At 33.3% G+C, this 26521-nt stretch overlaps 7 protein-coding genes across 11 annotated transcripts; 3 read left to right on the top strand and 4 right to left on the bottom strand.

Moving 5' to 3' along the window:
* Positions 1–2797: 2797 nt before the first annotated feature.
* On the bottom strand, positions 2798–4577 carry LOC119604209 (WD repeat-containing protein 55 homolog). The gene is made up of 2 exons (XM_037956692.1): positions 4430–4577; positions 2798–4363 (listed from the first exon to the last, which is right to left on the bottom strand). The coding sequence occupies exons 1-2, from the start codon at positions 4435–4437 to the stop codon at positions 2890–2892; spliced, it is 1482 nt and encodes a 493-aa protein (XP_037812620.1). The 5' UTR covers positions 4438–4577; the 3' UTR covers positions 2798–2889.
* Positions 4578–5307: 730 nt separating this feature from the next.
* LOC119604215 (cell cycle checkpoint protein RAD1) lies at positions 5308–6868 on the bottom strand. Of its 2 annotated transcripts, none has more exons than XM_037956697.1 (2): positions 6734–6868; positions 5308–6643 (listed from the first exon to the last, which is right to left on the bottom strand). In XM_037956697.1, exon 2 carries the CDS (start codon positions 6244–6246, stop codon positions 5374–5376), a length of 873 nt encoding a protein of 290 aa, XP_037812625.1. In that variant the 5' UTR covers positions 6247–6643; positions 6734–6868; the 3' UTR covers positions 5308–5373. The 2 variants fall into 2 exon arrangements, with proteins under 2 accessions (XP_037812625.1, XP_037812624.1); XM_037956696.1 differs by having other exon boundaries at positions 6718–6852.
* Positions 6869–7495: 627 nt separating this feature from the next.
* LOC119604208 (kelch-like protein 18) lies at positions 7496–10219 on the top strand. 3 transcript variants are annotated; one of them, XM_037956690.1, is made up of 7 exons: positions 7496–7784; positions 7850–8550; positions 8635–8778; positions 8837–8980; positions 9042–9156; positions 9221–9745; positions 9930–10219. In XM_037956690.1, the coding sequence occupies exons 1-6, from the start codon at positions 7653–7655 to the stop codon at positions 9701–9703; spliced, it is 1719 nt and encodes a 572-aa protein (XP_037812618.1). In that variant the 5' UTR covers positions 7496–7652; the 3' UTR covers positions 9704–9745; positions 9930–10219. The 3 variants fall into 3 exon arrangements, with proteins under 3 accessions (XP_037812618.1, XP_037812619.1, XP_037812617.1); XM_037956691.1 differs by having other exon boundaries at positions 9921–10219; XM_037956689.1 differs by having other exon boundaries at positions 9221–10219.
* Positions 10220–10678: 459 nt separating this feature from the next.
* LOC119604214 (thiamin pyrophosphokinase 1) lies at positions 10679–11967 on the bottom strand. The gene is made up of 3 exons (XM_037956695.1): positions 11692–11967; positions 11096–11605; positions 10679–11042 (listed from the first exon to the last, which is right to left on the bottom strand). Exons 1-3 carry the CDS (start codon positions 11933–11935, stop codon positions 10915–10917), a joined length of 882 nt encoding a protein of 293 aa, XP_037812623.1. The 5' UTR covers positions 11936–11967; the 3' UTR covers positions 10679–10914.
* A 594-nt stretch (positions 11968–12561) lies between these two features.
* On the bottom strand, positions 12562–13748 carry LOC119604220 (methylglutaconyl-CoA hydratase, mitochondrial). Its single transcript, XM_037956704.1, has 2 exons — positions 13630–13748; positions 12562–13576 (listed from the first exon to the last, which is right to left on the bottom strand). The coding sequence occupies exon 2, from the start codon at positions 13556–13558 to the stop codon at positions 12656–12658; it is 903 nt and encodes a 300-aa protein (XP_037812632.1). The 5' UTR covers positions 13559–13576; positions 13630–13748; the 3' UTR covers positions 12562–12655.
* A 229-nt stretch (positions 13749–13977) lies between these two features.
* LOC119604217 (Bloom syndrome protein homolog) lies at positions 13978–20313 on the top strand. The gene is made up of 9 exons (XM_037956700.1): positions 13978–14251; positions 14306–15114; positions 15362–16315; positions 16856–17410; positions 17473–18295; positions 18369–18565; positions 18675–18765; positions 19025–20026; positions 20096–20313. Exons 1-9 carry the CDS (start codon positions 14155–14157, stop codon positions 20140–20142), a joined length of 4575 nt encoding a protein of 1524 aa, XP_037812628.1. The 5' UTR covers positions 13978–14154; the 3' UTR covers positions 20143–20313.
* A 392-nt stretch (positions 20314–20705) lies between these two features.
* Positions 20706–26421, top strand: LOC119604206. Of its 2 annotated transcripts, none has more exons than XM_037956685.1 (3): positions 20706–21001; positions 21084–22393; positions 23103–26421. In XM_037956685.1, the coding sequence occupies exons 2-3, from the start codon at positions 21110–21112 to the stop codon at positions 25965–25967; spliced, it is 4149 nt and encodes a 1382-aa protein (XP_037812613.1). In that variant the 5' UTR covers positions 20706–21001; positions 21084–21109; the 3' UTR covers positions 25968–26421. The 2 variants fall into 2 exon arrangements, with proteins under 2 accessions (XP_037812613.1, XP_037812614.1); XM_037956686.1 differs by having other exon boundaries at positions 21065–22393.
* The last annotated feature ends 100 nt before the right edge of the window (positions 26422–26521 follow it).

The following is a 26521-nucleotide window of genomic DNA, read 5'->3' as shown; positions in this document are numbered from 1 at the left end:
TTTGAAAAGAATTGAAAAATAATTTATAAAATTTATTTCGTTTTCAATAGTAAAACAACCTAATTTTTTTGTCATTCCATTCAAACGAAGTTAAAAAATTAAGCAACAAATAAATTTGCAATAATTTTGCCTTTTGTTTATTGTTATTATTTAAATATGTAATTTTATAAATATTGTCCTCTTTCATTATATCGTGCAATTTATACTCTTTAAAGTTTTTTCTCTGAGAAAAAAATTATACCTTACAAAAGAGAGTGAGTTAAAAGTATTTTTTTTATAATAATTTATCTTTTTTTTAAGATTTTGCTTATTTTTCTTTAAATGGCACAAATTAATAAAAAAAAAAAACATATTTTGTTTATATCAACCTCTACCACATATCGTATATTTAATATTATATATATATATATAAATACAAATTATTTATTTAAACAATATATAAAATTATTTACTGTTATGTATTTATTTTTTATTATTATTATTTAATTTTAAACTGTATTATTATCTTTATTATTAATTTTTAAAATTTGCAATATTTAAATCCCACTCTAAATGAAACTTTATCATTTCTTTAATTATTTACAAAACAGTCATTTTATATTATTATGAAATATATTAATAAAATTATTTATTTTATCCAAAAGTTTATGGTTGATAAATGATATACATAATAATTAACATGTTTATGACTGTGAGTTTAATATTGAAGATGTAACGGTACTTGTTTGCTGCAAGAAAAAAATTTTAAATAAAATATAAAAAAAATATAATAAAAATTTGAATAAAATTTATAGTTAAAAATAAATTTAAAACGATTTTTTATTCAGTTCAGATCTAGTTCAATTCTAGTTCAGTTCTAGTTCAGTTCTAGTTCAGTTCCAGTTCAGTTCTAGTTCAGTTCTAGTTCAGTTCTAGTTCAGTTCTAGTTCAGTTCTAGTTCAGTTCTAGTTCAGTTCTAGTTCAGTTCTAGTTCAGTTCTAGTTCAGTTCCAGTTCTAGTTCAGTTCTAGTTCAGTTCTAGTTCTAGTTCAGTTCTAGTTCAGTTCTAGTTCAGGTCTAGTTCAGTTCTAGTTCAGTTCTAGTTCAGTTCAAGTTTAGTTCTAGTTCAGTTCTAGTTCAGTTCAAGTTCAGTTCTAGTTCAGTTCTAGTTTAGTTCACTTTAGTTCAGTTCTAGTTCAGTTCTAGTTCAGTTCTAGTTCAGTTCTAGTTCAGTTCTAGTTCAGTTCTAGTTCAGTTCTAGTTCAGTTCTAGTTCAGTTCTAGTTCAGTTCTAGTTCAGTTCAGTTCTAGTTCAGTTCTAGTTCAGTTCTAGTTCTAGTTCAGTTCTAGTTCAGTTCTAGTTCAAATTCAGTTCTAGTTCAGTTCTAGTTCAGTTCTAGTTTAGTTCTAGTTCAGTTCTAGTTCACTTTTAGTTCACTTTTAGTTCAGTTCTAGTTCAGTTCTAGTCAAGTTCTAGTTCAGTTCTAGTTCAGTTCTAGTTCTAGTTCAGTTCTAGTTCAGTTCTAGTTCAGTTCTAGTTCAGATCTAGCTCAGTTCTAGTTCAGTTTTAGTTCAGTTCTAGTTCAGTTTTAGTTCAGTTCTAGTTCAGTTCTAGTTCAGTTCTAGTTCTAGTTCAGTTCTAGTTCAGTTCTAGTTGAGTTCTAGTTCAGTTCTAGTTCAGTTCTAGTTCAGTTCTAGTTCAGTTCTAGTTCAGTTCTAGTTCAGTTCTAGTTCAGTTCTAGTTCAATTCTAGTTCAGTTCTAGTTCAGTTCTATTTCAGTTCTAGTTCAGTTCTAGTTTAGTTCTAGTTCAGTTCTAGTTCGTTTCTAGATCAGTTCTAGTTCAGTTTAATTCTAGATCAGTTTCATATAAGTTCTATTTCTGTTTTAGATTAGTTCTAGTTCAGTCCTATTACTGTTTTATTTTAGTTTAGTTCTATTTCAGTTCCAGATCACTTCCAGTTCTATTCCATTTCAGTTCCAGTTCGGTTCTGTCTAGTTCTGAGTAGTTCAGTTTTAGTTCAATATTAGTTCAGTTCTACTTTAGTTCTATTTCAGGTCTAGTTGAGTTTTAGTTCAGTTTAGTTCTAAAGCAGTTTTAGACCAGTTCTAGACCGGTTCTAGTTCAGTTTTAGTTTAGTTCTGTTCAGTTCAGTTATAGTTTTTAGTTCTGTTACAGTTCAATTCTAGATCAGTTCAGCACTATTTCATTTCTAGTTCAGTTCCAGTTCTGTTCAGTTCTACTTCAGTTCCAGTTCTGTTCAGTTCTACTTCAGTTCCAGTTCTGTTCAGTTCTACTTCAGTTCCAGTTCTGTTCAGTTCCAGTTCAGTTCTAGTTCAGTCCTAGATCAGTTCTAGTTCAGTTTCAGTGCTGTTCTTGTCCTGATTTAGTTCTGTACTGTTCTAGTACAGTAGTATTAGCTCTATTTCAGTTCTAGTTCATATCTAGATCTGTTCTAGTTCTCTAGTCTTCAATTTTAGTTCAGTTCTGATTCACTTCTAGTTCAGTTATCTTCCAATTTTATCTCGGTGGAGTTCAGTTCTAGTCCAATTCTAGTACAGCTGTAGTTCAGATCTTATTTAATTCAGTCCTATTTAGCTACAGTTCAATTCTAGTCCAGTTCTAATTAAATTCTAGTTCAGTTCTAAAAACTTTTGTAAAACCATTTTGGTAAAAGTGTTTTAAAAATATAGAGTGAATTTAATTTTTTTTTTTTTAATTTTCATAACTTTTATTTAATAAAATCCTTTATTTATCAATGCTAACAACTAAACATTTATTTGTTGGTATCCATACAAAAGAAAAAAACTGCCAGAAAAATATTTATCAACAATTTCTTAACGTTTTTCTTTTATTTATTTTTACTTTATAAATAAGTTTACAAAAGAATACAAAAAAAAAAAAAACTAAATTTACTCTTCATCACCGCTACCCTTTGCTAAATCAGAAAAGAAATCTGAGGCATTAGAAACTTTCGAAGATGGTAGGTTGTGACGTTTCTCTTTGTAACTATTATGTTTCTCATTGTATTTGATATCGCCAAATTCCTCAAAGTATTTAACATTCCAGAAACGTACATCATTGTTGTGTGATGATGAGGCTATTAACTCTCCCGAATGATTGATATCCAAAGATTCGATGGGCATACTGTGTTGGCCCACAACACCCAGATTACGAAACGGTGCTATGTGAACGGCACGTATGATACCCTCTTCACCAGCCACACAGGCTATGCGATCCGTAATGGGTATCATTTCGGACATGGGAGACTTGACACCGGGAAATTTGTCACAATGATAGCCAAACTGACCCCAATTATAGGTATACAGATTACCCTTAGAGGAACCCACTACCAGTTTGGAGTCACCGCGATAGATGCCCATGCAGGTCAACTCCTCTTCGTAAGGTTCCGATTGTACATACAGTTTTCTGGCTGCAATATTAATGGTGGTCAAATAGCCATCACCACTTGTTACTAGCAGTAATTTGCCTGCATCATTTGTGAGTATTTGGGTGATATAGTCTTCGACTTCTTTTAAGGAGAATATTTCATTTTTTGTTCTCAAGTCCCAGAGTTTAACGGTACCACTATCATCGCCAGTGGCAAAGATGTTCTCATCTAAAACATGCAATTTATTGATGGCTTCTTCATGGGCACTTTCATAGAATTTTTTTAGTTTTTCGGTTTCCATGTCAGTGACCATTATTGACTTGTCTTTAGAACATGTCAATATGTTGCGACCATCTTGAGTAAATTCCACATCTCGACAGGCCTTGGCATGCACCTCAATAGTTCTTAAAAGTTTATTGCCTTCATTGGAATACTCATATAAAGACACATCACCGGTGATGGTAGCCAAGGCAATAATATCACGTTCAGGATGAAAACAGATATCGGTAACAAAATCTTCTATTTTAATTTCTGGTGGTGAGGTTTTAGGTTTTTTAATGGCAGCTATAATAGCTTTAACGGTCTCATCATCTTCCTCATTTTCATCCAATTCCAAAATCGATCTGGCGCCTTCATCATCACCGCCACCACCACCGTCACCTTCATCACCCTTTTGGGATTTGTCCTTGCTGGAGGAGGCCTGTGCATTGTTCGTTTTTGCTTGTGTTTCTTTCTCTTCTTCATTCATGGATTCATCAGAATCTGTGGCCATTTCGTCAAATTCCGAACTATCATCACCATCGGTATCTTCACTGCCAATATCATATTCTGCATCGACGCCTTCCGGTTCGTCTTCAATGTCCTCATCACTCCATGGTTCTACTAGGCGCACATTGCCTATTATAATTTCTTCATCTTCTTCTAGCTCTGCATCTGCCAATTCGTCTATATCATCCGAATCGGAGGGTTCCTCAGGATTTTTAAAATGTTGACGCCTAATGTTGTAACAGTTTAGTTAATTTATTAATTAGCGACATTTTTGTATAGATTTATTAACTTACATCTGCATTTCTATTTGTTTATTTATAAATCTAATACCAATTTTAGTTTAAAACACGCTTTTTCTTCATCGACACACACAAAAAAAAAACACAATTCCGCACTTTTTTTCAGAGGAATCAAAACAGAAAATGTGACAGAAAGAGAATAAAAGAGAATTCTTCTTCTAACAGTTTGATTACAATTGGAACCGATGTCGTCAAACCACATAAAATTGGAGGGCTACGAATTACAATTAAGCGACTGTCGACAAACCACATTTTTTGACATTTATAACAAAAAATCAACGCAAAGTTATGTTTTTGTTTAAAAATGGAATTATTTTTGTAATTTTATAACATGATAATAAGAGAAAATTGAGAGGTTAGCCAGAGATAGCAATAAAAATAGAACACAATACAACTCATTGTCGACAGTGGTTGTGGCTTCAATTGTAATCATGCTGTTTAGAAACGGTTATATAAGTAATTCACAAGAGCTTGATAGCACAGGCTAGAAAAATCTTAAAAAACCGGAAACGTTTAAAAATTTTAATTTTTTTTATATAATTTTTTAAAAAAATGTAGGTATACTGATAAAAATTAAGATGTAAAATAGATGAAAATTTATCCTATATTTCTATAAATATGACTTAGTTTGTAAATTGTTTCGTTACTTTTTAGTAACAAAATTATCCAATTTACATGAAATTTGTTATACCGATAGTTCTCGTACGGAACCATAGTCTTAGAATTGGCTTTAGTTATGCAGTTATCGAAGAAATGAAGAAAATCGGGGAACTACAGACAAAATGCCAAATAAACGTAATTAAATTACCAATTAGATTTAAACATATGTATGTTCTGACAAGAACCTTCTCTACTAAATAAAAGACGTCCTATTACGTATTTTGAATAAATTATTATTAAACAATTACATTTTTTAACATTTGTAATTTAAATTTTCTTTAAAGATCAACATCTGCTAAAGGTGTTATGAAAAATATTATATATACTTCAGCCTCTGTGGGATCTACCATCATAAAATGCATTTCCAAAAGACCACTCAAATCTGTCTTTAATGCCACCTTTGTTGCTACACCCAACGCCTTTTGGGTCATACGTATTAGGGTAGTTTTATAACGTGCCTTTGTTGTTTCGCGGCAATTGAATAAAAGTATCATATCACTGGTTTTCGCCACTTCTACACTTGATTCCGACTGCATAACACCCAAAGTGTCAATCTTAAAATGTGGTCTACGTGGTGAAATTGTTATTTCCAATTCTTCAGCTGATTTATCAAATTCCTGGAAAATACTAGCCAAATCAGGACCTCTTATGAATAAACGATTTAGACTGGTACTCTCATCATTCAAATTGAAATCCATGGGTTCCTCATAATGTGTAGTTTTAATGGAACATTCAGTGCTTATGTCCGTTTCATCATTTGGCTCTAAGACCAAAACCAAAGGGGCCTCCGGACCTTTGTAGTACATTTTCATGCTACAATCGATGCCCGCAAATATACTCAAACATTCTGCCAAAATATTCATATTGATGCTAAACTTTACTATGCCGTCCACATAGAATTCCGAAAAACAACGCGGCATTATGAACAGAGAAGCCTGTATGCATTTACCTTGTTCCACGGCACACTTAAAACCGTCCTCGCTTATCATAAAAGAACCATTTTCGCCAAAGCTTAAAGCTTTAATACCAGCTGTAAATGTTTTGATTTGATTTAAAGAGCCCACAAATTTAAAATTTGAGTATTGAGACTGTGTCAACATCTTCCAATTGTGCAGAATACCCCTCTCAAACAAGTATTTAGAATGTTGCATGAAACTTTGCTTGTCTCCTGTCGAATAAGTGTTAACCCAATTAATCTGCTGCTGTGTGGTCGGGTAGAAAATAGTTTAATAACAAATCCAGTTTGTGGTTGGGAACCTCTTTAAATTGCAAACATTTATGCTGTAAAGCAAATGCCAAACGTAACGCCAAAACGTGTTGACAGGTATAGGGTCCGGTGTAAGGAATCTGCTTGTTTAAAACCTTTTCTTGAAAATATTCACATGAACAATAATTCAAATGTCGGAATAAGCGCACTGTACGAAAAGAGGGACCACCTTCAGAAATCTCTGCTAATTCTAATGTTTTGGGTTCTTTGGCGGTGTAAATAATAATGTTACGATTGTCTAGTAAATGTAAAGCAGCCGGCACTAGATGTTTACCCAATACCTTGTGTAAATCCAAAAGTAGATTTTCTATTAATTTCATATACATAATTAAATAATTTTGCAAACTCAATTTACTTCTATGTATATCTACCTATAGCTCCTTGGTCTCGTGTGCAATTCGAAAATCTCCGGAAAATTTCATCCAAAAAGATAGGAAGTACAACTGATGAAATTCCCGCTTGCTGCATATTAAGCTGACTTCTGTTCCGAACGGCTGAAACTACACGCCGTTTACATATTAATTACAATTGGAACCGCTGTCGACAAACCACAAAAAAGAGCGAACGACGAATTAAAATTAAGCGACTGTCGACAGACCACATTTTTCGACGTTTATTAGAAAAAATCAAAGCAAAATGATGTTTTGGTTTAAAATTATAATTATTTTTTAGGAAATAAATAGGAATCGTTAAAAATTATTCAGAATAAAAGAAACAGAAACAAAACAATATGTTTTCGCATTTTAATTTTTATTATTTTCATTTAATATCTTCTGTTAGCAATAACGCATAGCGAAAAATGCGCATTATAACAACCCTGTTTTTGCAGTTTTGCAAGATTTTTATTAAAATATTATGAACATATAGCAACGCTACAACATGAAAGTAAGAGAAAAATGAGAGCATCGCCAGAGAGCGCAATAAAAGTAGAATCGAATCTATCTCAACCACAATATCGTCTCCAAAATGTATGAAAACTCATTGTCGACAGCGGTTGTGGTTCCAATTGTAATCAAGCTGTTACTTATAATTGTTTATTGTTTACATTTTTCTTCTTGTTTAAACAAAACATCCTCCGTAAAATATTAACTTTGGAATGAAATAAAACGCCGTTCTTTTGCCAACTTTGTACTTTGTCATTAAAAACAAAACAAGTACACAAAAAAAATTAGTCAATATTTTTTCAGTTTTCTTTTCCTTTAGAAAGTGATTTAGACAAATTTAACAATATACTAGATTAAATCTAACTAAACCCCTATAATCTGCTGTTTAAACCATATTCTTTGCAAAATGGATTTGGGAGAAACCGTTGAGGATGATCAAAAGTTTGTCATATACAAACATGAAGATTTGTTCAGCGAAAGTTTTCCTTTAATGAAAGAAATACGACGTATGGGAAAATTATGTGATGTGACCTTAAAGGTAATAAGAAAAGAGATGAAGAGCTTCTATATGTTTTTAAATTTAAATAACATTTACAATGTTAGGTGGAAGATCAAACATTCTCCGCCCATCGTATTGTTTTGGCTGCCACCATACCCTATTTCTATGCCATGTTCACCAACAATATGGCCGAGAGTCGCATCAAGGAGATTACCATGAAAGAAATCGAACCCACAGCTTTGGAAAGTTTGATCAACTTTGCGTATAGCGGTCAAGTACGCATTGATAATCAAAATGTCCAAAGTCTTATGATGGGTGCCTCATTTCTACAATTGCTTAAGGTACGTAATGCCTGTGCCGATTTTCTAATATCACGCTTTCATCCCCACAATGTATTGGGCATTAAACATTTCGCCGATTCCATGAGTTGTACGCATTTAATACGGGCCGCTGACAAATATATTGATTCAAATTTCACTAAAGTCTCTCAGTCGGAAGAGTTTTTGGGTCTCGACTTTGAGGAGTTAATTGAACTCATAAAGAGTGATTTTCTTAATGTCAAATCGGAAGAGATTGTTTTTGAAGCCTGTATGAAATGGGTAAAATACTCGGAAGATAAACGTTCGTCTTTGTTTCCACAAGTTCTGGCACAAGTCCGTTTGCCATTGTTATCGCCACAATTTCTAGCCGATCGTGTCGCACGCGAAGAAATGATACGATCATCGCATCAGTGTCGTGATTTATTGGACGAAGCTAAAGATTTCCATTTGATGCCGGAACGAAGGGGTCTTCTGCAAAGTTTTAGGTGAGTTGTATTTATTATAAAAGGAATTTCAAATATTTATAGTTATAATATTAATAAACTTAAAACTGTTTTCATTTCACAAAGAACTCGACAAAGAGGTGAATTCATTTCGGGACAAATATATGCTGTTGGTGGTTTGGCCAGTAATGGAGAATCAGTTAGTACTGTTGAGATCTATGACCCATTAACACAGAAATGGCGTATGGGCGAACAAATGTCCATGATGAGGTAAATTATTTACGAATAATAAGGGACATTTAAATAAACTAAAATCTCTTCAACAAAGATCACGCGTTGGAGTAGCTGTTATGGATGGTAAATTATATGCATTTGGTGGTTTTAATGGTTCCGAACGTTTATCTACCGTGGAGGTATATGATCCCAAAAAGAATGTATGGTCCCAGGGTAGTGCTATGAACTGTAAAAGAAGGTAATTATAATTTGTTAGGCTTAAGTTTTAGACAAATATTTGTTATTTGATCTATAATTAGTGCTGTGGGTGTAGCAGCCTTAAATGATTGCATTTATGTTTGTGGTGGTTATGATGGGGTAACCTCCCTCAATACTGTTGAATGTTATTGTCCCAATACGGATATATGGAAAACTGTAAGTTGAATTAGAAAACTTTTGAAAGTTTTTAATAATAATTTTATTTATATGAATTTATTAGGTAGCGCCCATGATGAAATATCGTTCGGCTGGTGGAGTGGCCGCCTTAGATAGTTTTGTTTATGCCTTGGGTGGCCATGATGGTCTCTCCATTTTCGATTCTGTGGAACGTTATGATCCCATTAATGATGTTTGGCATAAAATGAAACCCATGTTAAATCGTCGTTGTCGTCTGGGTGTGGCAGCCTTAAATGGCAAACTTTATGCTTGTGGTGGTTACGATGGCAATTCATTTTTACGCTCAGTAGAGGTATATGATCCCATTAAAGATTCCTGGTCCTTGGTAACGCCCATGAATTGTAAACGTAGTCGTGTGGCTTTGGCGGCCAATATGGGTAAACTATGGGCCATTGGTGGTTATGATGGTGAGACAAATCTTTCTACCGTTGAGGTTTATGATCCGGAAACAGATACTTGGACTTTTGTACCCTCCATGTGTGCTCATAGTGGCGGTGTGGGTGCTGGTGTTATACGTAATGAATAAAACAGAAATATTTTGCTTTTTTATGACACTCTTTGTCTTCAGGTTAGTTTTAATTAGTTATTATTTAGTTTTAATAATGTTTACTTTCTCATTTTTTTTTTCTATTCTACAAATTTTTATATATATTTTATGTGTTCTATATACAAACATACACACTGCGCGCGTTTTTTAAATGCAATTCGCTTATCATGAAAATTCAATACTAAAATTTTTTAAGAAAATTTAGCAAGGTCTCGTTAGCTAAATTCTAAAATTTCGATTCTATATTTTGATTGATCTTTGACTTGGTTTATTTAACAATTTTCATGTGATAAAAGTGAATTGTTAACATATTTTTTTTACATTTTCGCTATTTATAAAATATCATTCCAAATTTTTAATATATATATTTTTTTAACAAACAAGTTTCAGTTTTATGTGCTTTTGAGACTGCGTTTAGATCATTTTTAAACAATTAAAAAAATACATATAAATATTTACGAAATAAAAAATCGTTTTTAAGTAAAAATTTTAAAACACATGAATTTTGACTTGAAAGAAAATCTAAATTATTTTATCATTTCTCATCAGTTAATTAAATAAAAAAAATCGCTGGAAACTAATAAAAATTACTTGCAAAATTCAGCACAAAACTGCAACTTAACATCAAATATTGACTCATATTTTCGACTTAATTAATTTTGAGTATTTTTTTATTTTTTAACTCCTCTTGTAAGTAGTTTGATTATGAAATCTTTAATGAAATTATTAAATTTAATATGTAATTAACTTAATAAAATTAAAAAAAGTTTAAAAAATTATATATATATTTTTCTATAATTGAGTTGCATAAAGAACGTGTAATTCTTTCTCTCATGAGGATTATTAAAAAAAACGTTTGTAGCTGTAAAAAATACTACTTTCTTTGGCCTTAAGCAAAAGTTTAATACAAATCCCTATTACAGTCATTCCTATAAAAACAATTTAAAAAACACATTTTATGTGCAACATGATTTTTTTGTATATTGTGTAATGGATTTCATTTGTACGTACATATTTACAATTTACAGCAAAAGCAAAAAATATACAGTGTATAATAAAAATTAAAAAAAAAAAGAAAAATACATAATATAAAATAAAATTCAACTAATAAAATGCATAACCACAGTTAAAAAACAAATTGAAGCTAGAAATCATGTATGTATAAGTATAATACGCCTTTTTTTTAGATGTTAATCATCACTAAAATTAAATATACCCATGGACCATATCAAAGGTGTATTGGTTTCTACTTCCACCGAACATAAGGCATAAGTATTTGAAGTACTAACCATGCCGCCAAATTTTAAACAACTATTAGCTATAATGAAAAGTTAATTAATAAAATACAAATATAGTGTAAAGAAGACATACTTAAGTTCCATTTTAAACCTTTGGTCGTAACATTTGTAGCCTCTTGACCCACTGGTATTAAAGCGCACCATCTCTGTGCTTGCACTAATTCCGAGGGTATTGTTATGGAATGTTTGCCTGGCTTTAGAAGCCATGTCAATGAATTGCCGCTTAATAAATAAATATTGAAAAAATCTTGTTCGAACTTATATATGGTATTAATGTTTGCCATTATCTGATCAAAACGCCCAGAAGTGTCATGATAAACTATAATGTCTTGTATTTGTTGCTCCTGTAAAATAGGTCTAACGGTTTTAATGGCCTTCGTAAAATCGGTTGCACTTTGATCGGGTGTATGAATGTATTGAGTGTCTTTGCTATTAAAATATTGTCTTGTTTCTTCAGTTATAGAATCAAAGTCTCCCGATATTATATCTGGGGGCTTTAATATGCACTCCGTGGTGGTCTTGTGCAACTTAAGAAACTGTCGCCAACGATTGGCGCCTCCATCAATGCAATAGCGAGTAGTGGCTAATTTTTTTTTTTTTTTGTTAGAAAGAAATATGTATTAATTGTTATGACTAATATTTATTCAATATAATTGATGCATTTCTTACCATTTTGCCATAACTCTGTTACCACATGTTGAGGTATTCGTATCTCCCGATTAAGTACTAAGCAGACATGACCCTTGCCGACTTTATGTGGTGGATCTATTATATCTGTCGGTTGCCATTGAAATCTTTTGCTAAGTCCTCCATTCGTCTTTGACCCTGAATCATTGGACATTATAAATTTCCTATAATTGCAATGGTTTTTATTGTTACACCAAAAAAATAAAATTGTTTTTGTTGTACGCATCAATTTCAAAGGTACCGCAAGACAGCTGTTCGTCAGTGTTGCCATTGTAGTAATTTCGGTGCATAAGTAGTATGTATTGGGAATATTGTAAAACGTGTAATATATTATTTACTACAGATTTTCCTGTAGTCGGTATATAGGATTGGAAACATAAGATTCAAATTCGGAAATAACTTTAACCAGCTTAAATATCTTAGAGATATTAAACATAATATCATATAAGGCCTATTTCAAAAGAGAGGTTTTATCGGGTTAATACATTATTTTCCTTTTGATTTAAATTACGTTTGGCAACACTTCAAAAATGTTGGATTGCCATAGTCAGAAAATTTAATTACGGTACTTTATACCTATTAGGGAATCCATTGTTCGGCATTTTCTATAATCGGATTTCGAAGTTAATTTTTAAATTACTCTGACTTGATTACAGTTCCAAACCCCCACTTTAAACAAAATTTTTAATGTTTTTCTTTTCATTTCTCTTCAAACTTTAACATGATAACAATTCAAACCTTTACATAACCAGCAACTTTACACCCAATTTCACGTTTTTCTTTTCATTTCTCTTCAATTTATAAAAGTTCATATTTATAATTTTTCTCTCTACCACAAATAACGACTATAGGTATTCAAAATTACAAAATGTATAATAGGACTTAAAAAATTAATAAATGCACATTTCCGATATAAACAAATTACAGTTCAAAATTCTCGATAATTTTATTCTCCCTTATAGACAGGCTTACGCTTTTCGGCAAATGCTTGCAAACCTTCCAGTCTATCTTTTGTAGGTATAACCTGAGCATAGCATACCTCTTCAATGGAATAGCCACTATTAAGATCAACTTGTATACCCTTATCAATAGCTAATTTAGCCATACGAACACCGATTGGACCGTTTGGTAATATTTCTTCAGCCAAAGCTACTGCCTTTTGGTAAGCAGCATCTTTAGTTTCATTTTGTGGCACTACATGGTTAACAATACCCATTTCTTTGGCATCTTTGCCGTTGAAAACGCGGGCAGTAAATATCAATTCCTTCGCCAAGGAAGGTGATAAAATCCTAGGCAAACGTTGGGTACCACCAGCGCCAGGTATAATTGCCAATTTGGTCTCTACCAAACCCATTTTTGTTGTGTCTGCTGCTGTACGCATATCACAAGCCAAAGCCATTTCTAGGCCACCGCCTAAAGCAGCACCATCCAGAGCCGCTATAACTGGCATGGGTAATTGTTCAATTGTCACCAAAAGTTGACGCAAACTGCTGACGAAAGCACTAACATCTTCTTGCTTCATGCTCTTGCGTTCTTTCAAATCGGCACCGGCACAGAAAATACCAGGAGTAAGACTTCTTAAAATAACCACACGAGATTCATTATCACGTTTCAGATTAGACAATATGTCCGAAAAGGTTTCCACCAAACCACGGCTGAAGGCATTTTTGGCTTCTGGACGATTAAGACCCAAAACTGTGATGCCGGTTTGACTACCCTCTAAACGTTGGACAACGACCTCGTTACCAGTAGCAGCTTGTACAGAATAATATTTTGTTATGCTGGGGACAGCTAGGCTGCGCACACTAAAACGAGCTGTTTTTAAAAAATTGGTAGCGATAATTGACATATTCCTGGTGGCTGAAAGCTGAAAATTTAAAAATTTAATAAAAATTGCGAATGATTATAAAACAACCGTACCAATTGCGAAAAAAACAACCAGCTGTTTGATTTTTTTTATCAGCAATGTTTTTATGTTGCCACTATTCTGAATAAAATAATGTGGCATCATAATCAAATTTTAAGCATGGCAGCACTTTTACTCGGTTTCTTAATTTATCAGCAACTTTTGGGAGATTTTTAAGCTTAAACATTGTAAAGTTGAGACTTTAAGTTATTTACATTAAAATATATATTTTTAAACTTTTCAGCTTTTTGTTTTAACTTATACAAAGTTTTTAATTTTTTTAATAAAAAATGGAAATATTTTGATTATTGTAAATTCCGACTTTTGGTGATTATTCATAATCTGGCAGCTCTATTTTTCTATTATTGTTTGCGCGGATTTTATTTTGGTTGATAATTTTCTAAAATTATTTAGTTTTGTGTTTACAAACCTATGGATTGAAAAAATATTTATGTTGATTAAAGAATTTAGTAAATAAATTTACAAATATTTGTATTAAATAGAAGTTAAAGTTATAAAATCTGGAAATAAGCAGAAAAATGTCCAAGAAAATAACAGCATCACAGAAATCCGGAACAATCAAAACAAAGCAAATGTCTTTGAGTTCATTTTTAGGTTGTAGTCAAAATAAAAAAGGTAAAAATTGTTTAGCATTTTCTCGTGATTAAAACTAATGGATTATTATTTTAGATATTACACTAGCAGCAGAAAGAAAACCAATGAATCCTATTTATTTGGACTCCGATACAGATGAAGAACAGGAAGATGATGTAAGAAGTACCACAAGTTCACATAAGTCCAAAGAACTACCAGCCAAAACGGATAACAATAAAAATAATATATTTATTAAGAAATATGTTTATGAAGATGTTGATAAATCACCTTTAGCACCTATAAAAACTAAAACCAATGAAACAGACTTAAAACAAGAAAAATTATCCACTTCTATATTAAACTCCCCTATGAAAATTAACTTTGATGATATCGAAAATACCTACCAAACGTCTATGAAATCTCTTAACGAAAGTATAGAAAAATTGACCAGGGAACGCAGTAAATTTACACTTACACCAATTAAAAATTCTACCTCAACAGCAGCATCAACTGAATCCCCTAAAGTCCTAAATGTACCATCTGAAGGACATCTGGATGATAGTTTTGATGAACTGGTCAATCAAACTTATCGATTCAAAAACAATAACCGCGTCTCAGCTGCCAGTAATAGAACTGTAATTGATCTTAATAGTAAATTTGGTAAAACAAATGATGATTACTCAATAAAACCCAAAACAGTCGATGACAAACCACCGGAGCCCATAAAAACAAATTTTGTGAATGTCTCAGAACCCGCAACATCAAAAACAACAACAACTAGTGATAATTTGAGCAGCTCTAAAAAAGCGGAAAAATCCAATATCAATATAGTTTTTGAAAGTGGGCTTAATGATTATTTGTGTGATTTAATGCAAAGTCATCATTTTAAAACGGGTGTTAACGAAGTAAGTACATAAATAGTAAATATAAACAATTGGGATTTTCCAGTTTTAGTTAGATTTGCACGTTTTAGTCAGAAATAATCCTATAATATCGGCGATAATTTCGAATAGAAAACTTAGTATGTAGAATGAACGACAATGCTAATGCTTTCACTAGACAAAATTGTTCTTCTTAGGAAAGCTTATTAAATAAATTAAATACATTTTTATATAAAAACATTTCTAATACTATACGTATTTCCATTTAAAGGAAAACATTCATGTACTTAAATCAAGCTTATCCTTTTTCAAAACGAAATACTCAGAATTAATGGAAAAATATTGCAATATAATTGATCAAATACCAGCCGATTATTTTAACTCTATTGGAGGCTTTGAGCCGGGTACATTTCTGAAATTAAAAATAATACGACAAAAATTCAAAGCTAAAACTAAATTACTAAATACTACATTGGAAAAAGTAGAGCAGCAACAAAACACACATTTTAATATAGATGATGTAGAGACGGAGGATGAAGAAGAGAAGCCACAAAAATTAAATAAAATAACATCGCCCACAAAAATTGAAGTGAAACCGATTAGACCCACAATACAGCTGGAACCTGAACCCGATTTTGATATCGATGATATGGAGGAAGAGGAAAGACAAATAAAAGCCGAACAAAATGAAATGAACAAATGGAATAAGCCTGCTACTATCGAAAGCAACTATTGTAATGGAGCGCCTGAGGACGAAGATGATTTAATAGAAATTAAGCCCATCAATAGTAAAGAAAAAATCTCTGCCGTTAATGTAGAAAAAATGTCGGAATTAACGCGTTTTAGGGAAGAATTAGTACATGATCTATGTGAAGATGAAGAGGAAGAAGATGAGGAACAAACTTATTTAAAAGAAACCATATGTTTGGATGACGATGATGACGATAACAACTATAACTATACTACGGATACAAAATCAACTAATGGAAATATTCTGGGCGCAGAGGTTGAAGATGATTGCGAATTGGATGATTTATTAAATGATATTAAAGAACAAGATAATGAGCTAAAGGGACGTCAATCACTTTTTAATGGTTATGCCTATAGAGATTTTGAGGAAGAAAAGCAACCGATTAAAGAGCAGCCATCAGCACAACGTATCACATTTCCGGTGGAAACAAATCAAAAAGCTAAAACACCTGAACTTGATGAAGATGGATTTCCAGTAAGTGAAAAATTAATTTAAATTAACATATTTTTTTTTTTTTGAAAATTCGAACTTAAGTTCGAGAAAGTGTTTAAATAATCTCTACAATAATAGGATTCATAGAAATATACATTTAATTCTATTTGAGATTAATTTCTTTCATTTTCAAATTTCGAAAATTTTATAAAAATATAGTTTTAGAAAATAAGAATTTTAAAGCATATTCGAAAATTCGTTATGTTCGAAAAAAATTTAAAGTTTTTAAAATAATCTCAAAATCATGAGAATTTAGAAAAATATAGTTTTTGTTTCGTTTAATTTTATTTTTTTTACATTTTCGAATTTCGAACTTAAAAATTTAAAAAATAATTTCAAAATTTTCATGAATTTTGAAAGTATTTTCATTATATAAAATAATCTCGTAAAAGTAGATTTTAGGTTTTATTTAAGATAAATTTTTTTATTTTCCAATTTCGAAATTGAAAATTTTCAAAATAATATCAAAATAAGTTCCAAATCAACAAAACTTTTAAAACTCTTTAAAAAACTACCTTTAAGATATATGATCCCGAACAATTTGAATTGGCCTATTCACAAGCAGCGGCAAAACTTTCTACAACCTACAATTCGACTTCAACTAGCACTGCTACTGCCAACACTATAACTATTGATGATGACGATGACGATTTCGATAATCGACCCAGTACTAGCCACCGTTCATCTTTAGCAAATGATTTGCTAAAAACGCCCACAACAAAAACGGATATACGGCCGAGTTTAACAAAATCTGCTCAAAAAGTAGCTGGTAATTTTCATTCAAATGTTCATAATGATGGCATAACCGGTGAATTCGATGGATGTAATTATCCACATTCGGAGCGTATGATGCAAGCTTTACGCTTTAATTTTGGTCTTAAAAGTTTTCGTCCCAATCAATTGCAGGTGATAAATGCTGCTCTCTTGGGGCATGATTGTTTTGTTCTAATGCCAACGGGTGGTGGCAAATCATTGTGTTATCAATTACCTGCCATTCTTACAGAGGGAGTTACAATTGTTATCAGTCCTCTAAAATCGCTAATTTCCGATCAAGTAAATAAATTGTCTTCACTGGATGTAAGTGCTTTTGTATAACAATTATTTCGGAATTAAAATAATATTACGATTTTCTCTCTTAGATCTATGCCAAAAACTTTTCAGGTGATCAATCTATACAAGAACAACGTGCAATTTACTGTGATTTAGAGACCACACCGCCACGCATTAAAATTTTATATGTGACCCCCGAAAAGATATCAAGTTCGGCTAAATTTCAAGATCTTTTAGATACTCTATATCAGAAAAACTCTATTAGTCGCTTTGTTATAGACGAGGCTCATTGTGTATCACAGTGGGGTCATGATTTCCGTCCCGACTATAAACGTTTGGGCATATTAAGAAAACGTTTTCCGAAAGTCAATACCATGGCTTTGACCGCAACTGCAACGCCTCGTGTAAGACTGGATATATTAAAACAGTTAAACTTAACAAAACCCAAATGGTTTTTATCTAGTTTTAATCGCAGCAATCTTAAATACACTGTATTGCCGAAAAAAGGTGCCGCCACTTTGGAAGATATCAAAACATTTATACGCTCGCGTCCCTCTACCGATAGCGGCATTATTTATTGTTTATCACGCAAAGAATGTGATGATGTAGCGAAAAGTATGTGTTCGGCTGGCGTAAGAGCATGTGCTTATCATGCTGGCCTAAGTGATAGTGTACGAGAGTCCAGACAAAAGGATTGGATAACGAATAAAGTACGTGTAATATGTGCTACCATAGCATTTGGTATGGGCATTGATAAGCCCGATGTACGTTTTGTTTTACATTACTCCTTGCCCAAGTCTATAGAGGGCTATTACCAGGAAGCCGGTCGCGCTGGACGCGATGGTGAATTAGCCCACTGTATTTTGTACTATAACTATGGAGATATGTTACGTTATCGCAAGATGATGGATAGTAAGTTGAATGAGGAGTTTATTTTCAAATACCTATATATCGATAAAAAAAATTATTTTGTTTTTCTTTATAGTGGACAGATCTATAAACTATGATGTTAAAAGAATTCATGTAGAAAATTTAAATCGTATTGTGGGTTATTGTGAAAATGTTACAGATTGTCGTCGAGCCCAGCAGTTGGATTATTTCGGTGAACATTTTACCCGTGAGGATTGTTTGAAAACTAAAGAAACTGCTTGTGATAATTGTTTAAAGCAGAAACGTTATCAGGTAAAATGTAGTAAAAAAAATTAAAAAGCAATGTGATGAATAGCTTTGTATAATTCCCATATCCTCTTTCTTCAAACTTGTGTGTTAAAAAGAAACTTTTTTTTTCCAGAAAATCGATGCTTTGGAACATTGTCGCAAAGTTGTGCGCTGTGTAAAGGATTTATGTAGTGGACGTTCCCGATTTACTCTACTGCATATTGGTAATACAATTAACTTAATTTTCGTTACATCGCTAAGACTAGATAATCTGGTAAAGACCAGGAGACTAAAGACTTAGTAGACTCACAATTATAGATTTGTCTATAGTATTCTGGACTATAGTCTTGACTATATAGACTGTGGACTATAGTAGTGACTGGACTTTAGTCTTTACTATAAACTGACTATAGTCGTGACTATAGACTGGACTATAGTCTTGAGATGTCCAAAAATATTAAAAATAACAATTCTTTTTTACAGCTGATGTTCTTAAAGGTTCGAATATAAAGAAAATCATTGATAATGGTCACAATAAAACACCACATCATGGTATTCTTAAAGATTGGGATAAAGCCGATATTCAAAGACTATTACGTATAATGGTTACACAGGAATATTTACGTGAAGATCTTATATTTGCCAATGATATACCCCAGGCGTATATCTATTTAGGAGCTAAAGTAGATATAATTATGAAAGAAAAACTCACTATGGAATTCCCATTGACGCGCAAAGAAGGTAAAGCCCAGGCACTTGGTCTTAGTAATGATATGGTCGAGAGTGCGAACAAGGCATCATCGAAAAGTAGTCAACAACTTAAAGATATCTATGAACGTTGTTATTCCGATCTACTTGATCTTTGTCGTACAATTGCGGCTGCACGTAATGTTACCATGGCTAGTATTATGAATATACAGGCCATTAAGGCTATGGCAGAGCAACTACCCGAAACTGAAGCGGAAATGTGTTCAATACCTCATGTAACAAAGGCGAATTTCGATAAATATGGTGAAAAGTTATTAGAGATAACACGAAATTATGCAGCCGAAAAATTATGTTTGCTAATGGATCTGGAGGAGTTGGAAGAAGTGGAAAAAGAAAAGGCGTCTTCCACAAGTTCAACACTAAAACGCGTACGTGCGGATAGTAGCGATGACATGGATGCTGATGATGGTGAAGATTGGGGTAGAGCTGCGGCTTCGCAAGGTAGTGCTAACGCTAGTGGTAGCGGTAGTTATCGTGGTGGTAAAAGAAAACGCAGTTGGCGGGGTGGAGGCGCCAAGAAATATCGTAAATCTGGTGGTGCGGCAGCTTCCTCGTCATGGGGTGCAGCCGCAACATCTTCCCCTAGACGTAAGTACACCAGTAAAAAGAGTTTTGGTTCACCGGCACGAAAAAAAGCAGCTCGTGGTGGTCGAGGAGCATCAAGTGCTGGAGCACGTAGTAGTGGCGGTGGTGGCACATGGATTGCAAAGAAAACAGGTAAATAAAATTATAGTTTTTTCATTTGAGTTTACGTTTAGTAGTTACGATTTTTGTTTAATATTTTAGGTACGAGTGGCGGTTTTCAATTGATGCCTTTACCAACTTCAAAATAGTATTGTTTTTTAATTAAAAAATCTTTTTTCGTTACTATACATATAATTTCATATAGTTTTTTGTATTTTATCACTTTTTTAGATTACTTAAGAGCATTAATAAGCATTTATAAAAATAGTCGTTAATTTAATAAATAAATTATGTTTTTTTTAATTTAATTGAAATACAAATTGTTACATAGCTAATTAATGATTCTATTGGATATTAAAGCTTTCTAAAGGTTGTCGGGTAACTGCTTTCCCCATAACTATTTGGCTTGAGTGCATATTTAAAACAAATTTAATTCCAGCCAAATATTTAAAATTTAAATGTTGAAATGCAGATATTGAACTTTAATTTAATTGCATAGTCCAGTCAAGTTGAACAATCTTTAAAATACTGTTACATCCATTATTTAGTATAGTAACTGAAATTCGGTCATCAACAGAGTTGTATTGCTTAAAAACAGTAGTAATGCAGCGGTAATACAGTGTACACAAGTCGATAACAATGTTATTGGCAAAAAACTGGCAACACTATAGCCGATAACACGGCTTGGGCTTGTACGAATGTGAATGCGAAAGCAAAATCAAAGAAATAATTGCAAAAGTATTCTTTTTGAAGAGCTCCGTAAAAATGCCGTAAACAATAAAAAAATATTTAGCAAATTGATAAATAAATTATTTAATTTATTAATTTAACTATAAAAACCTTCCTAAGTGTTTAAAGTTTTGAATCTACCACCAAATTATACATGGTTTGGATAAAAATAAAAAAGTGGAACAATCTAAAGTAACTCATTGAAAAATAGAAAAAAGCAGCAGACAAGCAGGCAGGCATAAAAAACGAAAGCGAACAAAAAGCAAATGTAATAAAAAGGTAAGAATTTAACACAAAAAACTGGATTTTTTAACTAAAAAAGGGAAATAGTTAATGGCATAGTTTTTATTTTTATCTCCAGTCTTTTTTGAAAGAATTGCACAAAAAATGGATAATTTAGAACCCTGGAATATGTTTACCAATGATTTTGAGCCAGATGAGGGCAATATGGATGAGGCTACTGTGGAAAATGAAGATGAGGAAGGTGATGGTGGTGAAGATGTGCCATTTAGTATACCCTCACCAGTGCAGGATATGCAGGTTAAAGAAGAGCCTCAAGAGGCTGCCGAAGAAATGTTCGATGACGATAACGACAACAATATTCCATTACACTTTCTCTCTGACGCTGCCAATAACAATGAAAACAATAACGAAGATGACAGTCGTATTCGCAATCGTGAAGAGGATGATGCCCTCTTTGATTTCGGTTTAGAATCATCAAATTCACAAAATCGTTCTCTGTTCAATAAATTCTCAGTAAACGACAAAGATTATCCGAATTTAACGCCGGAAGACCAATACTACAATGCTATGGTCAAATTCGAAGATGCTGTTATTTATATATGCCCGGCCTGTGGGCATGAATTTAGTTCCCAAGATGCCTGGAAAAATCACTTGAACGTTATACATCTTTTCAATACACGTCGTGGCTTAAATTTCATACAACTCGATAAACTCTATCATGAATGCATGGAATGTCATAAACGTATCGCTATGCACAGTATGGAGAATTTACTTAAGCATAAATTCACCCATTTACCGTTTAGATGTAGCAAATGTATGGTGTGCAAGCGTCAGTATAAATATCGTCAAGATCTTATGGTGCATTTGCGAATGACCCACCGTGACGATTTGATTGCTCTGCTTAAAAAGGAACATACGAAAACTAAGAATGCGAATACACAGCCGCAAACTATACGCTCAATATTAAGTCGCTCAGACGGCAGCGGAGGACCTCAAAATAGTGCCAGACCTAAAATATCGATTGGTATGGTTAAGGAGAATGCTACAGATTTATTTGATAATATTGAAGTGAAAAATGAAGTACTCAATGAGGATGAAGAGGATGATATGATGGGCGATGATAGTCAACCACCGCCAGCAAAAAGGCCTGCTATGGAATTGCCCGCATTTCTGGATGACGGTTCTACAAATGGTTCAGCGCCCGATCAAACATTAACAAGTCGTCCAAATAAATCTTCTGCGGCAGATGAAATAGATGCTTCATTGGAAGAGTATGTTCTATTCACTTGTCCCCAATGTGGTACCGAGTGTGAGACACAAGCACAGTGGCGTCAACATATTGAATATGTACATGAATTTGGTACAAGAAGGGGTCTGAATTTTCGCGAACTGCTTAATCAGCAGGCTCAGTGTATGGGTTGCAATGTGGTAAGTAAAAGTTTTGTTTATATTTATATTCTACACCAACCACTACATTAGGTTTATGCTAATGCATTTAACGCACACAAATATTGTTCATATACCCATGTTAAAGTATACGAATCAGTTTGGAATCATTTTCTGAGTCTGTCTGGTTAACAAGGTACAAAGTCGCTATTTTGGAGATAATTTGATTACATGTGGCATGTTTTTTGGATCAAGGAATATGGTAGGAATTGGTCCATTATTTTATCTACTCCTCATACAACCAAGCCCCTCGAATAGGCTTTGAGCTCATAATTATAACCGATAAAAAGCGACATAACTTATATTTATTTGATAACTGTTCCGAATTTCGTAACGATCAGGCCTCATTTTATCCTCGACAAAGAAGGATCAAATGAGGCGGAGTAGATTGTTCCATAATTCTTTTATAAGCCGTTATATAGTGATGGAATTCACTACAAATTAAATTTAAATATAAAATCACTTTTTTGGGAATCGGTCCATATTTGTCCCTAGACCCCTTATGAAGAATATTTTTAAAATTGGGCTTAAATATATCGAAACCAAGGTAAACTTTAAAATAAACCACTTTTTATACTCAAAACTGACCATATTGTTGACCACGTCCGACTTTACTTTCATACTTGTTAATTTTAGAATTAATTTAAAGTTAAGTGTAGCGTACAATTATAAAAATATTCCTTTTTTTCAGATCCTCTCAAACTCTTCTATACGCAGTCTACAAATACATAAATTCAGTCATTTACCCTACAAAAAATGGATGAGTTGTAAACTTTGCTTCGATTCTTTTAATGTAAATCGCGATATTGTCAAACATTTGGCCGCTAAACATCATTTGGTTTCGGAAAATAATACACGAGCAACTGCTGCACAAAATAACGATGACGATAGTCAAGAAGCATTTGGCTTTGGTGGTGGCGGCGGAGGTGGCTTTGCGGATGATTATGATGATGGCGGTGGTGGTGGTGGAGGTGGTTATGGAACGTCAGATAGTAAAAATGTATCAGCAGGACCGGATGCCTATACTTCGAGATTAGAGGAACGTGATGTCTTCGAACAGCATATAACGTACATTTGTCCAGCGTGTGGTAAGGAATATAATGATAAGAAAATATGGCGTAAACATATTGTAGAGATACATAAATTGGGTGAATTAGAAAATTTAAATTTTGAAAATATCAATGATCGCCAATTGAAGTGTAGGGAATGTGATAAGATTATAACGAATGCCTATGGCATACAAAATGCCCAACAGCATCGTATGACTCACATGCAGTATAAATCGTTTGCCAAGTGTCGTTTATGTCGTAAAACCTATACCGATCGTAAGGGTTTAATCAAACACTTGAGAAACTCTCATAAATTGGGAGCAAGAGGACCAGGAGGTTTTGGACAAATTAATCCTGTACCACCAGCAGGAGCGACAAATTACGGCAGTAGCGGTGGCACTGGCAGTGGGGCTAATAGTTTCAAACCATTTGTCAAAAAACCCTATAAAATAGCTCACTATCCTCCTAAGGAAATTGTAAGACTTTCAAATTATACCTATGAAATTGTACATTTAATTGAAGACGATGATGATGACGACGATGTAACCGTAGTGGGTGGCTATGATTTCGCCAAAGGTGATGCTCATTTATATCAAAATAATAATTCCCCTTATAGTACACCGCCAAAAAAGAGTAGTAATAGTAATATGGAACAAATTACTCGACATAAATGTGTCGACTGTGGTTCCATATTCCCCACACCTCAAGCTTTACAACATCACATTAGACAGGAACATGATTTTGTTGATTATCAAAGTTCTTCCTCGAATCAGGGCACACAGCAAACTGAGGAAAAATCCAATGACACGGATGATTTATTAGTGCCCAGTCGGGATGTTGATGTTCAGCCTGACGATCACACAACCATGGACTGTAATTTTATTTATCTATGTCCTCAATGTGGCTTAGAATTTCGCTCACAAATCCAGTGGCGTCGTCATATTAATGTTGAGCATAACTTTGATAAACGTGAATATTTGGGTTTCCGTGCTTTGGATAAATTTCGTTATCAGTGCAAACAATGTAAAGATACCGTGACTAGTTCAAAGCTTAAGGGTCTGCAGGATCATAAATTCCGTCATTGTCCTTATAAACTCTATTTGAAGTGTCTGCTGTGCGGCCAATCGTATAATCATAAACCCAATATGATTGCTCACTTACGACAAAGACACAACATAGTAGAACTTGCGGAAGGAGCAAGCGGAGGAGCAGCAGGAGGTGGAGGAAGTGGTGGTGGCGGTTCTTCTATGGAATCGAAACAGCAAAGATATTCATCAAATTTACATACAAGCAGCTCTACTTCTAAGGAATTTAATGATGCTCCCGCTAGACCTATACGACATACTGATCCTTCTACTAACAATACTAATCGACCACCTGGTTTGAAAACTGTCGAAGATGTTATATCTTTTCACAATGCCGTAGATCATGAAACTATTACCTATCACTGTCCCTCATGCAATCAAAGTTTCGATTCCCATGTCTTTTGGCGTAAACACATTGTAGAAGAGCATAATTTGAATAGTCGCGAAGGTTTGAATTTCCGGCAATTGGATGAACATCATTACATTTGCTTGCAGTGCTATAAAAGAGTCACGGTCACACACACCAAGGGCGCTATAGGACAATTGCAATCGCATAAATTCAGACATTTGCCATACAAATCGTTCAGCTGTACCGCCTGCCAGGGAGAGTTTGTACGTAAACAAATGTTTTTCAAACACTTGGATAAAAACACAAACAAATGTTCAGGCATTAATCCGGAAGCAAATTTTGCGGATGCAGGCGATACCAGCAGCGCCTTTAATAATGACGAAGAAAGTGGTGTTGATTTTAATGCTACTACTACGGAAACTGTCACTGGTGGTGGCAGTTCAGCTAAATTCTCTTGGCCTACACGCGCCTCACTGCCAGCCCAATCAACTAATGCGGCTAATTCCGGCGAATCAACTACCGAAAATCAGGGCTGTTTTACTTTAAATTGCCCCCAATGTGGAGCTGATTTCGATACTACACGCGGTTGGCGTGAACACATAAATATTGAACATAATCTCAATAATCGTACAGTTTTGAATTTCAAAAAAATCAGTGCCAAACTACACCTCTGTTTGGAATGCAATGAAACGGTAAATGGTCGCAAATTACGCGATCTGCAGGTGCATAAATTCAAGCACTTACCCTATGGCGCCTATTTACATTGTCGCTATTGTTCTATGAAATATTTCCATATTAGCAATATGCAAGAGCATTTAAAGAATAAACATCCCAATATGGTGCAAAAAATGAAAAACTATGAAGACGATTGTGTCACACTCGATGAGGACGAGGATGGTAATGGAGAGGGAGGAAACAATGATGTTGAGGTGGCGGGCCTAGATGCTGAAGCGGAGGATAGTGAAACGGGTTTGGAAGATGTAGTCGATATAGATTTATTGGAGGCAGAGGCCGAAATTGAAGAAGTTGATCCCGATAATGTTGAATCTGATGAACAATATCTCTTAGGTTAAGATTTCCTAATTAAAAAAAGTAATAACAGCAACAAATACAAGTTATTTATATATACATATAACTGAAATAATTACATTATTTTTTTTTTATTTTATCTCTCACAACACTCTTACACTTTAGTTAAACACTTGTCCGAAACTATTTTAAAGGTTTTTTTTCTTTTTAATGCATTATTTTATTTATATTTATAAGTATTTATCTTTTTATTATATACAATTGTAAATTCACCTATTATATACACCTTTATTAAGCCCTTTCCAGCTAAAATTTTTTTCACCTTTAAAACTATATAATTTCATTATTTTTTATTTTATTTCTCACAATGCCCTTATCATCTAGTTTTTAAAATATTTCCCCCTTCATTAAATTAAACATAATTTATAGTTTAACAACAAGAAATCTATTATTAAGAAAAAAAAAAGCATCAATAACAAAACAAAAACGTAATAAAGTTTCAGTTAAAAAGAAAAAAAAAAAAATAAATTTTCCAATATTCATTGTAAATCGAGTATCAACTGTTCAACTTTTCTTTATACCTAGTGTTACAGTATAA

Source organism: Lucilia sericata, unplaced genomic scaffold, assembly GCF_015586225.1.
Source record: "Lucilia sericata isolate MDLA Ls3-8-SP2 unplaced genomic scaffold, ASM1558622v1 Contig000371F_arrow, whole genome shotgun sequence".
In the NCBI taxonomy this organism is placed as follows: domain Eukaryota; kingdom Metazoa; phylum Arthropoda; class Insecta; order Diptera; family Calliphoridae; genus Lucilia; species Lucilia sericata.
The sequence above is the reverse complement of the archived record's forward strand: the minus strand, read 5'-3'. Positions and strand labels throughout refer to the sequence as shown.

Bases quoted from the DNA above. Each gene is read 5' to 3' on its own strand.
- LOC119604215 (XM_037956697.1), bottom strand. From the start codon at position 6,246: ATGCAACATTCTAAATACTTGTTTGAGAGGGGTATTCTGCACAATTGG.
- LOC119604208 (XM_037956690.1), top strand. From the start codon at position 7,653: ATGGATTTGGGAGAAACCGTTGAGGATGATCAAAAGTTTGTCATATAC. The intron at 7,785-7,849 runs GTAATAAGAAAA...TTACAATGTTAG, and splicing joins TATGTGATGTGACCTTAAAG to GTGGAAGATCAAACATTCTC. The intron at 8,551-8,634 runs GTGAGTTGTATT...CATTTCACAAAG, and splicing joins GGTCTTCTGCAAAGTTTTAG to AACTCGACAAAGAGGTGAAT.
- LOC119604214 (XM_037956695.1), bottom strand. From the start codon at position 11,935: ATGCGTACAACAAAAACAATTTTATTTTTTTGGTGTAACAATAAAAAC. The intron at 11,606-11,691 runs GTAAGAAATGCA...AAAAAAAATTAG, and splicing joins AACAGAGTTATGGCAAAATG to CCACTACTCGCTATTGCATT. The intron at 11,043-11,095 runs GTATGTCTTCTT...TTTTCATTATAG, and splicing joins AGGTTTAAAATGGAACTTAA to CTAATAGTTGTTTAAAATTT.
- LOC119604220 (XM_037956704.1), bottom strand. From the start codon at position 13,558: ATGTCAATTATCGCTACCAATTTTTTAAAAACAGCTCGTTTTAGTGTG.
- LOC119604217 (XM_037956700.1), top strand. From the start codon at position 14,155: ATGTCCAAGAAAATAACAGCATCACAGAAATCCGGAACAATCAAAACA. The intron at 17,411-17,472 runs GTAAGTGCTTTT...TTTCTCTCTTAG, and splicing joins ATAAATTGTCTTCACTGGAT to ATCTATGCCAAAAACTTTTC. The intron at 18,566-18,674 runs GTAAAATGTAGT...TTTTTTTTCCAG, and splicing joins TAAAGCAGAAACGTTATCAG to AAAATCGATGCTTTGGAACA.
- LOC119604206 (XM_037956685.1), top strand. From the start codon at position 21,110: ATGGATAATTTAGAACCCTGGAATATGTTTACCAATGATTTTGAGCCA. The intron at 22,394-23,102 runs GTAAGTAAAAGT...CCTTTTTTTCAG, and splicing joins AGTGTATGGGTTGCAATGTG to ATCCTCTCAAACTCTTCTAT.